Below are 16050 nucleotides of genomic sequence, written 5' to 3' on the forward strand. Positions count from 1 at the left end.
CATACGTGAGCTAACACACTCCAATTAATATTCACAAAACACAAAACAAATAATATAAAGACATGCATTCGTTTATTGGCACCTTTTACTGGCACAGAGCTGAAGACTTGACAGAGCTGAGATAATAGACTATGAGGTTTGATCAAACCTAAGTATCCCCAATGTTTTAACCTACCAGCCTGTAATAATCTGAACAACCCATTCATATGTATTTTCTAACAGGTACTTTTATTCTGAAACAGCAGGAAAGACATATAACTGTACACACGTATCTAAAATATCTTTCACCATCTTCAGTATGAAAACATACACACCCTGTATGTTGTATTCCTCACTGTGCATAGGATAATTATTTTATTATGCCTGTCATGTTGCCAAATGTAGGCTCAAACATTATTCAAATCATCATCTTTTAAATATAGAAAAGTCGTAGAACACACAGTAATAACCAACAAATAAACTCTCTTAACAAGTGCAAACCCAAAAATTCAAAATCACATCCTTATAGTCAGACAGTAATCTGCATGATCTGCATCTACCATCATCATCGCATGGAATAATACTTTTTTTCACGTTTTTTCCATGCATTTTGTGCAATAGGATAGGAAATAGGTCAAAGAAACCCATCCAGTTTTTAGCTGACAGTTTGACAGACACATTAGTTGTGCAAAGGATGCATGTTACCTTTTTGAAACTGAATGATGCCCTAGTAGGTATAAGTAGTGTATTCTAATTCAGACTACCTGCCTTTGCCTTCACCATCATCAGTCCAATGCCTCTACACAGACCAACACACATGGAACGACAACTGTAGCTTTGGATCTTTTTGAGCAAATAGCTAAAGTGCATTTTGTAATAGAACATATTCACTCACATAAGAGAAATACAGGTAGCCATTGTTACCATCCCTCTCTGGGCCGATTCACTTGTTCAGTTGTTATTGCTCACAATAATAGCAGTGAACACAAGAGATAACGGCCCTTTTTGAGTTAAGTTGAGGGGCGAATAAAACCATTTGATAAATTACAATAACCCCTGGGATACACTGATAGAGGACTGTTCTAGATAACATGTTTCAGAGCAGTTTGCCTGCCTTTAACACACGTTAGGTTTAAATGCCAAGACTATAAGCATTCTAAATAAAGATGTGTAACCAAAAATCAAAGCAAGTTTCAACTTGGGGCTCCCTTTCTGTTTATACCAATGACACATCGACTTAGTATGTGAATAAGTGGGAGTGGATCTACGCAGACAGAATGCAGGTCTGACGCTGCGCTCGCCCATAGAGGAGGAAGCCCGCAGCAGTGCGAAGGTCCTCCAGGTCCAGGTTGGACAGGAAGCTCCTCTGAAGCTCCGCCTCCACCTTGTTGCCACTGGGTCCACCGCAGCCCTTCAGGAGAACCACAGCAGACTGGCACAGCAGCCAATCAGCAAGCTTCCTCATGCCAACGCTGTCTTGGTTGACCAGGGCCTTCCGTCCCCACAGGCTAAGATGTAGCATGTTAGCGGCCACGCGGGCACTGGGGCGCTGTAGAGTGATGATACACATAGAGAAGTACTGTAGCAGGGCTGTACCTGCAGAATACTTTTCATTTTAATAAGATTTGGTTGTTAAATATGAATATTTGTACTCCTTTTTTCCCCACACGGACCGATCATTGGCATGAGATATAGTGATAATTATTAAGAGGCCACATTAACAGTCAAAGGAGACTTAATATGATCAAAATATGTTTTAAAACAAAGGGTGGCAATCTGTATTTTTCTTTGCTGTGTAATCACCATTGATTTCTCAAATAATTGAGCAATCACTCAATGCGCACAGCTCCTATAAATAAATAAACAGTGTGTTATGTATTACCTTGCTTGGGTTTCTCCTGAGGAGGAATCGGATCACTAGCTGCACATCAGCTGGAACACCGGAGGGCAGCGGAGGAAGCTGCTTCTCCTGGAAGCTCTCGCTCTGCAGTCCCACCGCTCGATAGAACGGGTTAGGCTGCCCGAATATCTCATAGGAGATGGCGCCCACTGCCCAGGCATCCGCCTTGCTGTAGTCGATCACCACGCCGCGCCCTGGAACTGCGGTGGCCACCTTTTGGCAGATGCGATGTGATAGTTATTAATTCATTGTGTGGTTATTGAAAAAAAGTAGAATTGCAATTAACAAGTGGTTGTTTTTGGTGTCTTTTCTTTTGTTTAATGTATGTTCAGACATGCAAGTTTAAATATATGTTGCCTTTTCAAATTCCAATAACCATGGACTCTATTTCATACATAACCACAGATAAAGTTGTTTTTAAATAACTAATAAATATTTTACCACTACATTTATATTCACTAACTAAAAGCATACAGATCTATAAATACATTTGTCATTTCTGATGGTGATAATTGTCCTCGACAAGCTTTTGCTTCACCGACCTTCTTGCCAAACTGCATGCGCACACTATTGTCTACACACTGTGAAAGCCTCCATCCAGAGCTGCTTAATAAAGCCTACCTCAGGGGCCATTAGGGAGGCGTTCCCTCCTTTGTCGACATATGTGCTGTTGAATGGCAGCCGTAGATCAGAGTCACCCTGAGCCAGGCAGCAGCCAAAGTCGGTAATTACTAAACGAGGGCATCCATCTGCAAAAATGCAAAATCCATTGAAATACTTACATTGAACTGATGGCATCACACACCCAATTGATGTCGGGATGCTTCTCTTTCTCGCTTAGTGGCAATCTAACCTGAGTCAAACTCCAACAGCACGTTGTCTGATTTGAGATCCCTGTGAGCAACACCCTGTCTACACAGGTGGTCCACCCCCTCAAGGAGCTGCAGCACCATCAGAGAGCCCTGCCTGTGGCCTGGCGTGGACACTTCCAGGTACTGGCGCAGTGTGCAGGGGTAACTATAGCAAAGAAGACCACAGCATATTAGTCGTCATCCACTGGATGGCTTACGTTTTTTTGGTATAAAGCTTTGAAAGCTAGAAGACACCAGGTGGATATTTATGTGAAGCAGTAACGTTAAAAAGCAAAGTATTTGTCACCACAGTTGGCCCTGCCTTGTCTGTCCTCACGGAGTACTAAATTGCCCTCGCTGTTGCCGCCCTTTACACGGCAGTCAGCAAATCAACCAGCAGTGAAGCCTTTTAACTTTAAGATGAGACTAGTGACATCTGTTTTATAAATCATTGTTAACTTACTTCTTCATGACGAGGAAAAGAGTGCGATTGTTGCCCAAACCAGCAGGGTTCAGCCTGGCTGGCAGCACATCTGGATACTCCTCCTGTGCACCTGGTAGCAATGGGACGTCCGCCGTGAAGGCCCGGGACACTCTGATCACATTAGGGTGCGCTGACACTCTTTTGGGCAGGACTCCAAAATATCTGAATATACAGAGATCACAGCCGTTGAGCATCCGTCCTACACCCTGTTTCAGGCCTGCAGGACTAGGAATTGATGAAAACAAAAAAACGTGAAGGTTGTAACACATACCCATCCAGAGTGATTTCTTCTTCCTCCCGCTTTAGGGCCAGAGGGCCTGCGGGCACCAGCTCCTGGGACATGGCTTTAAAAATCGCCTCACTGGACGACCCTGCCTGCAAACAAATGGCATCAAAGACAGCGCTGATTTGTTTCCGTCATTGGTTTCCCTACACTGGAGTTATGCCTAACATTGTGGGAGGAATGAGTGGGATATCGCGGAATACTGACCCCAATGTTCCACATCATCTTGATAGCCATAGGGAAGGTTCTGAGCGTTGGAGCGGTCTCCCCTTCCTCTTCTCCCAGCTGAGGCGGGGAGCACTTCTGAGGCGCCAACTGAGCTGCAGCCTCGTACACAGCAGCGTTGCAGCCTTTCCCAATCTGGTTCCCAGTGATGTAATCCTGCAGTTTATATCCAGAGGTGCATGGCTTGAATGAACTCTGGATTTTTTTCTTCCTGAACACCGCCTGCGAATGCAGAAACAAGAAGATGGAGATGAATAGACGTACGGACATTTGGTGGATGGGTTGGACCTCCTGAGAGCTGTTTGAAAAATAATTAAATTAATAAGGATAAAGAAAGCATTCACCAAAGACCAAGTAAGGTGGAAACACTTTTTCAGTTTAATATAGTTTTTATAACTTTAACGCAGAAAAATGTCATAAGTCAAAATAGTACAGCAAGTATAAATATTATCAAAGTATTTCAAACAACACATTACACACATGAACTAGAAAACACTTTATAAGCCTCACACTACGTACTGTAATAATAGCACTAAGTGCAAAGCAGGTGGACAACTTTTATCCACTATTATGTCTCAATGAAACCTCACAATACAAAACTACCAGGGTTGGTAATAATAACCCTAATCCTTCACTGAAATAACTAGTTATGTCAGAGTAAAGGCATTTAACTATATGTAAATGTCTGAGAAATAATATTGATTATTGTTACCGATGTGTTGACGTTAGCAGCATTTTCGTGTTACTGTTGGTACAATTCTGAAATATTAGGAAATGGAATTCACACCAATGTAACATTATACTATTGTTATATTTGATGGTTAACGGCCGTCATACCTGGATCTCGTCACACGTCGCCGCGCTCCTTCTATCGTCGTCAAGCTGCTGCTCGATGAGCCCCACGCCGAGACCGAAAGCCCAGAACGCGGCCCTGTTCCGGGGGGACCCGCCGCCGAGCCTTCGCCCGAACCCGGCGGACTGAAGCCGGGCTGCCAGGCCCTTCAACGAGGTGCGGTAGTAGCGGTACCGAGACGGCAGGAAAGCCTGAGGCTGGACGGCGCGGCTCGACGGCGCGACGCGGAGACGGTCCGCTCGGAGCTTCGCTGCGAACCGGCCTCCTGACTTGAGGAGACCGAGCTGAAGGGCGGACCGGCCCAACTCCAGCCCCCGGCTGATGGCGTGTTTCACAGACATGATCAACCCGGACGGTAAAGGGAATATGGTCGTGCCCCGCTTATGTCAGGGTAGTCCTCGGGTAACTCAGGCAAGGACAGTCGGTGTTATGGTAAACAAAAACAGCTCATACCGCGCATGCGCTAGAATCACAAGGGACGTAAAACGCGATGACGTATTATTCGAAGGCGGAAGAAACGTGGAAGACGAAAACCTGCTCGTGATTCTTTGGATTTGACTGTGAAAGTTGACCTGGAGGAAATATATCAAGAACCGACACCATAGCAGGGTTGAAGTCACCCTCTTTCAACAAATAAGGAAGTTAAATAACCACCTGGCAAGTCTTCCAAAGAATCAAGTGGTCATTATCAGGTTTAGATTTGAAATCATAAATAGTGACGTAAACATTTATATTATTAACCTTTGCAACCAAACCAACAAATGGATCATGCATGTCACAGAATATATAATAAATATATTATATTATAAATATAAATATTTTTTATAAAATATTTTTTTAAAGAACAACAGAATGCTCTGTTCCATGAAAGCCAAATGATAATCTTTTCTATGTGTGGTTCTCGAAATAAATCAGTAAACTAAATCAGTTTTTAGCTGTTTAGCAAATAAAAACAATTCCTTATATATTAATAAAAATGCAATTTAATTTTTAAATAAAGTCGAAATTGTACAATTAATTTATTATAACTAGTTTGCTTGACATCATAACATCTTATGTACAACTGTGGGTGTTTATTTCATGTTTTACTCCCTGATTGGAACTACTTACAGGTTCTCTACCTAAGAGACCCAACTGTCAAACAATCTGTTTACTAGTTTCTGTCCTCAAACCTTAAATATCAAAATGAAAAGAAATGGTTGTCGATAAAGCAGTTGTGTAACATAGTCTCTGCCTGCTTTTCTTTGCTTTTGGGTGTTTTTATTTTTCATCTTGAAAGGTTTGTGTCCAACAACCTTCTGCGTCTTCCACCGGTAATGTCGTCAACGGCATGAGTTGTGGGTAAATTATGCAAACTCTGCAGAAATGCAGCTATGAGGGAAGTGTTCATTAAGGGTTCAAAATGTCTGCAATAGAAGCCTCAAACACTCTTTGATTTGACAACTCATCTTTAATGTATGGATGTAAGTATGGATGCTTTAACCATTGATTCAATGCTTGTACTAACTTTCGTAAATGAACCTAAATTATCACAAAATTAGACTGTGTTATCTCAATATTGTCATTAATTTGAACCAACTAATATTCTTACTGTGTAACTGGGCAATGGTTACACAGTAAGAATATTAATAATTACAATAATAATTATACCAATAATGATAAAGGATTTGTTTCTGTATCTTTTATTTCTATATCAGAACAATGGATGAATTGAAAGTAATTGAATTCCAAGCATATCAACACATCTCTAGGAAACGAGGAAATATCAAGAAGTGACTGAACCTCTAAGCAACATATCCTAACATTGTGTATTGCAATCAAAGTTTGTAAAATGAACTATTAGAAAACCTGAACGTAGAATCATTTAAGATCAAATGGGCCATTACACATAATGTTTTAAATCAGCTGTTTGTTTTATAATCTATTGTGGCAACTGTTGATTATGAAACATTATCGACAGTCATTTGATTTGACAATATTTTATAATGTCAATCACTATATGTTTTGATAGTCTCGGCAATCCAACCGATGTAGTTCCTCACTTTGGTGTAGACTCCAGGGTAGTATGGATTTGCGCAACTGATACCCCAGGAGACAATGCCTTCAAATTTCCCGTTGCAAATGAGGGGACCACCAGAGTCACCCTGTGGATCACAAAGACAAATTAGAGATTACAAATATACTCAAATGTATCTGGTTACTGAAATAGGATACAAACAATATTGGGAAAGTATACATAGCAAACAGAAGGCCACATATTTGCTGCTTATCTTTGCCCTGTTATATCACCTCGGTGCAAATCCCCTCTTTGTGTAAATAGCATTATTGTCTTTTGGCTGCTTATAGCATCACAACTGGGCTTAAGTCCCTTCCAGTAAATCCACCACGGATTCACAAGGCATCATTACGCAATGCGGAATTATTAAATGTACCGCATCCAGTGACAAATTCCGTACCTGGCAGGAATCTTTGCCACCAAATCGAGATCCAGCACACAGCATGTTGGGAGTGATCATCTGCCAGTAATAATAGTGGCAGTAAGGGATTAATGTCACGTCCACGGAACGAAGCACGGGAGAGAGGTAGCTCGAGTAAGTCTGCGTCACGCCCCAGCCGCTGACCGTGCACACATCATTCGGGCCGAGAGGAGTGTCAGCATCTGGCAGCTCGGCTGGCTGGACATTGGCATTGAGCGTCGCTGGTCTATCCAGCTGTAACACAAGTGAAATTGTGTATGCTCACATATGCTGACTAAGCAGTGGAATTGTTTAGTAATAGCCAACAAGAGTGAAGGGTATTCACAGGTCAGGAGCCCCAATATGTCAGGCTGCCTTTCCTGTGCTTGCCTTGATGAGCAGGATGTCATTGTTGAATGTCCTGTAGTTAAAGTTGTTGAAAAAGGACCATGCAACGTCAAATTCTTGCTCAAATCCTTCTTCCAAATTCAGGTTGTGTTCACTTAGCACCACCTTCATCATATTTTTCCTGATGGCCAAAAACAGATATAGGCTTATTTAGTGTTGACCCGTAAACTGGAAAAATCAGTAACATATAAAATGTCACATGTTCATGTTTAAACGCTCCTTTAAAGTCATCGGTCCATTTAATCGTCTTGTGTCAGTACTCACGGTCTCCAGCAGTGAGCAGCAGAGACCACCCACTGAGGGTGCACCAGTGTTCCTCCGCAGTAGTGTTGTCCACTACTGGTCTGCAGCGATGCCTGATATTTGATAGAGTAGGCGGTGACCTCCTGTCCCCCAATGATCCTTTCTGCCAATGTCGCTGAACACAAGTGAGAAAAAAGATGCCATTTGACTTATTTGTGTTACCAAAACATTTCAAGTTTATTCCATATATTCTGTGGCCTTTACATTTTTAGTGAGAAGTTGGATGCAAGCCAAACTCAATGTATTTCTTTTCTCCTTCAAATGCCCATTTAAAGGGGAGCAGGATTTTATTTTGCACTCAAGTAGGAGCATTCTTTCATTTAGCTTACCTGACAAGGAGACGGCCACAAACAGCACCACAGCTGAGCATCGCAGCAGGGTCATGTTCTTACTTATCTGTAATGCAGAAACGTTTTTACCATTGCCATTATAATAAATAATTAATGCTAATTAATTGAATTACTACAATCCTGATCAAATCCAATTGTGTTTGTGTGAAATGAAAAAACGAATTTGTCGCTAGTCAAGGTTAGAAGAACTGCTGCCTTGTTCCTCTCAGTTGACCCCTCGGAGAGGACGTATGACACATACAGGCATTTTGTAGAAATGTTTTGCTGTAAGTTACAGAATTTCCTAACGTCTCTTCTGAAATCAATGGCTAAATATTTACTACCGATCTAATCTACTCCTGAATCATTTTGCTTCAAAACTGCATAACTAAATGAATGATAATGCTTTTGTTTTGTTTTTACATATATTCTACAAAGTAAACTGATAGAGGGTACGGCCCTGAATGTTAATTATTAAAGATTAGAATCCCCTTCTACATACCTGTAAACCCAAACACAGCCACCACCAGAGAATGTCCTACTAATGCCACCAGTGCGCCCAGTTGCCTTTTATAGAGTAATGTATCCTTCTCCAGGTCTTTTGTTGAAATTATCTTTTCGTCTCCTTTGTATTGATGCCATATCACGGCGCTACAATGAAAATGACCTACAAAATGACAAAGCTGAAGTATCATTACTTTTTATGAGCTCTAGTTTTGGGATATGAAAGTATTTTGGATGGCAACGCCTCTTGGCAGTCATCCACTTCACCATATGACAGAAGGATTGTTATAAACTCGTTGTTTAATTTGCTTGTATTGATTTGATTGAGTCTGTATTTTTTTTAAAGAGGATCACAGTGACACAATGAAATGCATCGAGGTACGTTGAAACACTAACAGCAGTATTCATCTGGAATTTATAATTAACTGTGCACTCATAAACAAACATGTTGGCGAATCAACACACGACAAATGAAGTGTACTACAAGATTTTACATAAAATCTATCATAAAATAAAATAATACTTCTTCTAAGTGACTGTCATACAGTTTCTTCGTTCATCACATTTGGTTGTGCATTCAGTTCCCTCCATTACGATCACATGGATCTGTTTGACGAGTACACAACATCCAGGTTTGTTAAAGATAAAAATTATAACATTGTTTTTTTTATTTACAAAAATGTGTAATATTATACCAACAAATTATAATAATGCTAGAGATAGACAATCATTAACACCACATTCACCTCTATGGCAAGTTCAGAGTAACCAATTAATTTATCTAGTGCTCCACACTGGCCTTTGTGGACAAAACTATTTAAAAATGATGTATAAGCCATTATTTAGGGACTTTTTCTTCAAGGAGGAGACGCATCACATCATTGATGCTGTATGAGATGAGATTCATGAGTGATGAGAGTAAAACACTCATAATCCATTCAAGAGTTTCTCTGTGCCTCCTTTCCAGTCAACATGTTTTCGCAGAGTAATTAATGATCTTTTAACTGATTTTACCTGCTGTTGTTTTGTTTTTTTGTCAGTAATTAAAAACAAAAGCGACTAACTGTCATCCTCATTTAAAACCATTCCGGGTGAGCGCTGTTTGTAACCTTCGACAACTCGGGGTGTAACACAATACAGGCTAAAGGGCAAGACAGAATGTGAGAACGCTGCCAGCCGTGCGCTGTGACGGGGAAAAAAGGCACTGGAATTACCTCAGTGGCTGTGAGAGCACGGCTATCAGTAACGCTGAGGGCGACAGGGAAGGGCAAGCAGCCAGCTAAGGGTGGGAACTCCGCAGAGGTCACGAGACCGAGCATAAGCTGTGCTCCATTTTTAATGAGACCCAAACCCTTGCTGATCCTTCTTGAGGAAAGCAGTGAGAGGAAATATTACAGCGATAAAGATGCAGAGGCTCTCACTGTATTTCCTTTCCTTTAGCGGGTCATTTCATGCTGAGCTTCAATCTGCAGCTGCAAAGTGTCAAACGTTGCACAGCCGACAGCGCTGCATCACTACAGTGGTTGTACTGGAGGAATAAACTGGCAACACAAAAAACCCAGTACATGCTTTACCTTTTGTGTGTCCTTCACTTGACCGGGCGATTAAATAAACAATGATGACGAAGTCTAGGGCAGCTTGAGTAAGTCATTTAAGATTTGAGATGTGTAGCCATGCTGTGTTTTTCAGTTGTACATTTGTCCAGGATAAAGGGATGTGACCATGGAAACGGAAATAGGAACTAAGGAACTAGAAGAAACCCGAGAGTGCAGGTGTGTGGCTCTGGTTCAGATTAGATAATCAGTACGCGGGTGATTCCTGGCTGTGACGGTTGACTGCTCTCCCCATTGTCTCACCATGGGCCGGCCTTCTTTAGTCCTCTGTATACTGTTTGAAGTCCTGGCCATAAACTGTAAGTACGCTTCTTTATCTCTATTTTACAGTTTAGTCATGCATGAAGCTTAAAACAATATGAAAGTTGGGATGCATACTCATAAATTATATTTAAAGGTGCATAAATTGAATCTGAATTTAAATGGGCAAAACTTGGATGTAATATGGTATTGGGATCCTTCGTATCCATGTTTGCAGTGTTGCCTTTTAGCAGTGGCATTGGCAGTCCTGCTGCTCCATAGAGATGGTCTTTAGACAAAAAAGTTTTACTCAGCCAAATTCCTCTGCACATGTCTCATGAACTCACGGCTTTAACAGGAGGAGTGCAGGTTTGGCATGAATCAAACAAAGGTATTTATAATAATTAATGAGAAATCAACTACAATATTTTAGTTCTAAAATGAACATCATTTTTTAAGATCCAGCTTGCCGTGTGTAAATAATTTTATAATGGCAAATTTACTATTCTTCTTTAAAAAAAACAACGTTAAGCAATAAATTACAACTTTTAAAGTACTATCAGTAATAGTTCCAGCTCCTGTAACATGGACATTGTGATCTGTGTGGCTGCTCATCCGGTGGAGCATCAGGACATTAATCACGCTTCAGCCGTTGGCGCAGTGACCCGGCCTCATGGTCTATTTCATTTTCTCCATCACTAAGCTTCACAATGTCTCATAAAGAGCAGATATGCCCCCAATAACTCTTTCAGAAAATGAATCAATTCCTGTAACAAAGATTTAATTCCACATCAGAGATTTACATCTCTAGATAAAGAGCTTTTGAAATGTTCAGTAAAAGTGCTTATTCGCCAAACAAATTTGAAACCGCAGACGAAGGTGAGTAACACAACAACAATAAGTAGTTGTGGCCACCACCTCCTTTTGTGACAGGCTATTCTGCCTCAAAGATGAATAAAAAGCGTGAAAGAAGACCCTGATAGGCATCTGGAAAGGATCTCTGGGATCTGGGACTGTGCAATTTCACAACAGACAATACAGCAGACAGAGGATGTAAAAAAGAACATTTCTCTGGTGTAATGGCAGCTAACTAAATAAAGCAGTAAGCAATGAATTACTTACAATTGACTCACTACAACGCAGTTTGGCAGTTTCTGCGACATCCAAGGAACACGTTATTACATTTGACTCTATTAGGTTGAGCTCTGGTTACAGACAATAGGAGACACGATGTCCGAGGTCCAGTTTCTAGGTCATTACACCTCTAATGCTGGCGTGTATCTCACGCACACCCAGTCCACGTGCACTGAATAGAGTTACCGTTTTACTAATTATAGCTCGGCGTCTATGAGAGGGAATTGTTTAATTGCAGATGCCATTAAGATGCCTCTCATTTGCTGTAATGTACACTTTGAGTTTGCAGTGTAGATACTCTCGAGGACGGGATTCTAGCGACAACCTGGTCGGGAGTCCAAGGACCTCAAGGTTTCACAAAGGTTACAGTTTCTTCAGTCAAGGTCTCTGTGGTCAAACCCTGCTCTATCACGCTTTAAATTCTGATGCTGTAATAATACTGAATCCTTGGCCTAAATGAGCCAAATGTAACGAGTGAGACTAAAATGACTGGAACTAATTTTTAAAACACTGGGAATGTGACCTCAGTGTCCCAAGAGTAGCTTTAGTTGCCATTTTTACGCATGAAACACTGACAATGAAATTATGAGTAAATAAAACTTTTAAGATTTATGTAACATAATAAGTATTTAAGTGATAATACTTTTATGGAAATCTACTTTTTTGCAAGTAAAATGCATTGAAGCTCTATTTTAAAATGTATTATTAGCAAAAGTAAAGTTACACATAATTCAGTAAAATCATAATTCAGTAAAATCTAGGATTATCTTAATTTATTCTGTAATAGTACAATAGTTCACGTTTCACATCAACATCATGTAGTATGAATGTACAATCTTTTTAAAAATCACTGTCAAATAAATGTAGTGGGGTTAAAAGTACTGCAATATCCTCTATATATATCAGTATAAAGTGACAAAATAAATGATAAATCTACCTCAAAGTTACACTTCAGAACAACACTTGGCTGGAGTATTCTAGGTTTCAAATCACTCCTGTGTTAACATCTGATAGATAATTATGCACTATGACTAATCCTTTACTGTGAATCAATGTACCTCAGCGATGAGATCGTGTTTCATTCATCTGCTAAACCAGGAGCGTCTGTGCACTAATGTCAGCTGTTGTTTTCTCTGTTGTTCCTGCTTTATAATATCTCAACTCTTTTGTCTCCCTCCCTCTCGAGTCAATCTGAGATCATACATGTGTTCTGTGTGTCGCAGCAGGTCAAGAGTTGCCAGGGCAACGCATAGTGGGAGGATACGCACCAGTTCCACATTCAATCAAGTACATCGTGTCGATACAGACAACGCAGCGTCGGCACTTATGTGGGGGCTCCTTGATAAATAAGTACTGGGTAATCACAGCAGCGCACTGTAACATAGGGTGAGCAAATGTTTTCTTCTCTTGACTAATGTCCAATGAAAATAAAAGCGGTCTAACTTTATAGGCTAGCGTATTGATAAAGCCGTGTGTCCTGATTTAGCCTGCAGACAACAATAACAGGCTTATTGACGTACGACGTCCTCAACCTGCCGTCTCTGCTCGTCAATACGTGTTTACAGTGTTTCACGAGACCATCCGGTCATTTCGAGTCGCATCAAATGGCAGTTTAGTGAATTGTCGATATTGAGAGAAAATGTCATCACAGCTGACTGAGTGACTTTATTTTGAAGCCGCACTCTTTCCTTTACAAAGAGTTTGGCTCGTGAGAAAACATTCGTTTTTAGCCAATAACGTATTAAGAAGAACAATTTAACCGTTTGCAACTTGCCGACTGATTTACTCTTTTATTTCTGCAGAGTAAACAAAATGATGATAGTGGCCGGAGACTACTCCCTGACCATCTACGAGGGCACGGAGCAAGAAGTGCTTCCCCAACTTTTGTTTCCCCACCCCGAGTACAACAGCACCACCACGAACAATGACATCATGCTCATAAAGGTGCAAAGACGCTCTTTGAGCCCGTCTCTCCATCCGTCGCTCTCGGGAAGGTCCTTGTAATGATCAAACTCTCCACCGTCTGTCCAGCTGAGGGCCCCGGTCGATCTGAACGCCTACGTGTCCGTCGCCCTGCTGCCCCGGCAGGGCGCCTCCTTGGCAGCGGGACGGGTGTGCCGGGTGTCGGGATGGGGATACACCAGCGCCGGCGGAGGGCAGATCCCCGACACGCTGCGCACTGTCCTGCTGCCCATCGTCTCCACGGAACAGTGCAACCGCAGTGAGTCCTTCGACGGGCAGATCACAGAGAGCATGCTGTGTGCCGGTTTCACGGTGGGTGGGAAGGACGCCTGCCAGGTAAGAGGACGCAGTTTCACCCAGAGTGCGGAAAGGTCACCGCTCGGCGATTGCAGTTTAATGTATGACATCTGCCCCTCATTAGTTAGTAATTGGCACTTTAACCGACTGCAAGATAAGACGCTGTTTCTAATGCATTGCTAATATTATTCCAATAATGTATCACACAATTGACAAACCCCGTTGAATAAGAAAGTAAGCTTTCATAGAAGCTTTGTTTCCTGCACTATTTCCACTGTTGGAACACGTGATTAACATTGTGAATTTAAACCAAAAAAACAAACACAATTCAGTCACTGCCATAAGCTTTGACAAAGAATACAGCACGGCTACACGTCTCAAACAGTTCACCTAACTTTTATAATAAGTTTTATTTCACACACCTTTGTTTGTATGCCGACCTCCTCTCCAAACACTTTGATCAGAAATGTACCGTATTTTTTACAAAATGAAAAAAAACATACAACGTAATTCAAATAATTCTAAACAAAATAGACAACGTTGTTTCTTTATATGGCCGCCACATTTCAAAGAGGCCTGACCGTTGGGCACTTAGATGTTTAGCAAACTATTGGACTAGTTTCGACTGACACAAATTTGTTTCATTACATTACGTTTCCTGTTCAGAACAATCCCAGTGATGCCTGTGTGTGGCCTTCTTCTTCCCTTGTCTCAGGGGGACTCTGGGGGTCCGCTCGTGTGCGAGGGCCGGGTCTACGGCCTGGTGTCCTGGGGGAGAGGATGTGCTGACGCCCAGTTTCCCGGAGTCTACACTGCTGTGTCCAAGTTCCGCAGGTGGATAGACAACACAATATTTAGCCACTACAGCGGGTGTAACACGAATTAAAACCCAATGTCACTGAGATAAAAGTGGAGACTAAAACGCAGTCAGTTATTTCCACATTATGGAAATTACGCTTTTTAGATCTTCTTTTTGCTTTGTGCACCTCTTTGTTCAATCTGGAGTAAGAATAGTAAAAAAGGAGTTAAATGTTGTGGTTTTGTGGGGTTTAGTTATGTGTTGGTTATTTGTTGTTGCTAAATAAAGCTACTCACACTCCAGCTTTATATTAATCAAAGGATATGAGCAGTATTCTAAATGGCATTTTGTAAGATATCTAACAATTCCGTTCTCTTGATTTTATATAATAGTTGCTGTTAATCAGTGAAAGTTCAATGACCCCTCTAATAAAAACCAGAAAAAGGTGCCAATCATTCTGCTTAGATTGCTCATAATCAGAGCTCATGGAGAACTACGCTCAACTAAGTTGTCGAAACAATTGCACAAACATTTCAACACTTCAACTGCAACATAAAATATCATAAGAGCATTTAATGCTTGTTCACAGTTGATTCACACAATCCCATCTGTAAAACATAAGGTTTTCCAATACAGAAGCCCTGAAAACAACACGTTTAGAAAACAAATGCATTTGATTTTTGACACTGCAACTCAAACGACTGGAAAGGTATATTTTCAAGAGAATATGCTCAAATATGGGGATCGAGGGATTTCAAGTCCCTTCAAAGCCATTTGGGGATCTAGAAAGTTGTGGTGCTCATGTTTCTCTGTTTCTCTGTTTCTCTGATTAATTCATAATTATAAGAATTGATGAAGAAAATACTTGTTAGTTTCAGGAATCAGTTTCATTCAATATGCTAAATGTTGTGTGTTTTTTTGTGTTCTGATTGACAAAAATCATCAATTGAAAAATATATACATGCAGAATATCTCTCACTCTGAATGTGGACTAACTCTGTTACAATGGTGGAGAATCTAAACTGTATGTCTGTATTGTGTGTGTGTTTGTGTGTGTGTGTGTGTGTGTGTGTGAAAGTTGAGTAAATGCATGGAAGAGCAATGATTGTGTTACGAAACAATGGCATGAATTGTTGCTTTTTCTTGTTTTGTACCCTAATAATAAATGACTGATTATTCCACATGGCAGACCTCTCTATTTTGAATTAAAATGCTGATCCTGCGGCTCAGAATCTTGCTGCTGCTGTTTTCATCTTTAGTGGATCCGTTGAATGCACCAGCATGTCTGGATAGACAGCTGGAGGAGTGCTCTTCATGCTGTGTTTCTTACACACTGGGTCAGTGGAGCCCACTGGGGGACCTGTTAATTAAAAAAAAAAAAAATCAATCCCTTTTGCCATAAAGTGCCTGTCACCGGATTCTCTAAAACC

At 41.0% G+C, this 16050-nt stretch overlaps 3 protein-coding genes across 4 annotated transcripts; 1 reads left to right on the top strand and 2 right to left on the bottom strand.

The window, feature by feature from the left end:
* Positions 1–55: 55 nt before the first annotated feature.
* Positions 56–5097, bottom strand: pink1 (PTEN induced kinase 1). The gene is made up of 8 exons (XM_040192259.2): positions 4560–5097; positions 3705–3944; positions 3486–3589; positions 3194–3376; positions 2733–2896; positions 2501–2628; positions 1862–2092; positions 56–1528 (listed from the first exon to the last, which is right to left on the bottom strand). The coding sequence occupies exons 1-8, from the start codon at positions 4914–4916 to the stop codon at positions 1244–1246; spliced, it is 1692 nt and encodes a 563-aa protein (XP_040048193.2). The 5' UTR covers positions 4917–5097; the 3' UTR covers positions 56–1243.
* A 1144-nt stretch (positions 5098–6241) lies between these two features.
* Positions 6242–8645, bottom strand: LOC120828730 (trypsin). The gene is made up of 6 exons (XM_040192263.2): positions 8574–8645; positions 8072–8138; positions 7704–7857; positions 7422–7560; positions 7032–7286; positions 6242–6719 (listed from the first exon to the last, which is right to left on the bottom strand). Exons 2-6 carry the CDS (start codon positions 8124–8126, stop codon positions 6564–6566), a joined length of 759 nt encoding a protein of 252 aa, XP_040048197.2. The 5' UTR covers positions 8127–8138; positions 8574–8645; the 3' UTR covers positions 6242–6563.
* A 1336-nt stretch (positions 8646–9981) lies between these two features.
* LOC120828729 (trypsin-3) lies at positions 9982–15801 on the top strand. Of its 2 annotated transcripts, none has more exons than XM_040192261.2 (5): positions 9982–10487; positions 12786–12948; positions 13365–13506; positions 13594–13860; positions 14537–15801. In XM_040192261.2, exons 1-5 carry the CDS (start codon positions 10433–10435, stop codon positions 14705–14707), a joined length of 798 nt encoding a protein of 265 aa, XP_040048195.1. In that variant the 5' UTR covers positions 9982–10432; the 3' UTR covers positions 14708–15801. The 2 variants fall into 2 exon arrangements, with proteins under 2 accessions (XP_040048195.1, XP_040048196.1); XM_040192262.2 differs by having other exon boundaries at positions 9987–10487; positions 12789–12948.
* The last annotated feature ends 249 nt before the right edge of the window (positions 15802–16050 follow it).

Source organism: Gasterosteus aculeatus, chromosome 2 (assembly GCF_964276395.1).
Source record: "Gasterosteus aculeatus chromosome 2, fGasAcu3.hap1.1, whole genome shotgun sequence".
NCBI classification, from domain to species: domain Eukaryota; kingdom Metazoa; phylum Chordata; class Actinopteri; order Perciformes; family Gasterosteidae; genus Gasterosteus; species Gasterosteus aculeatus.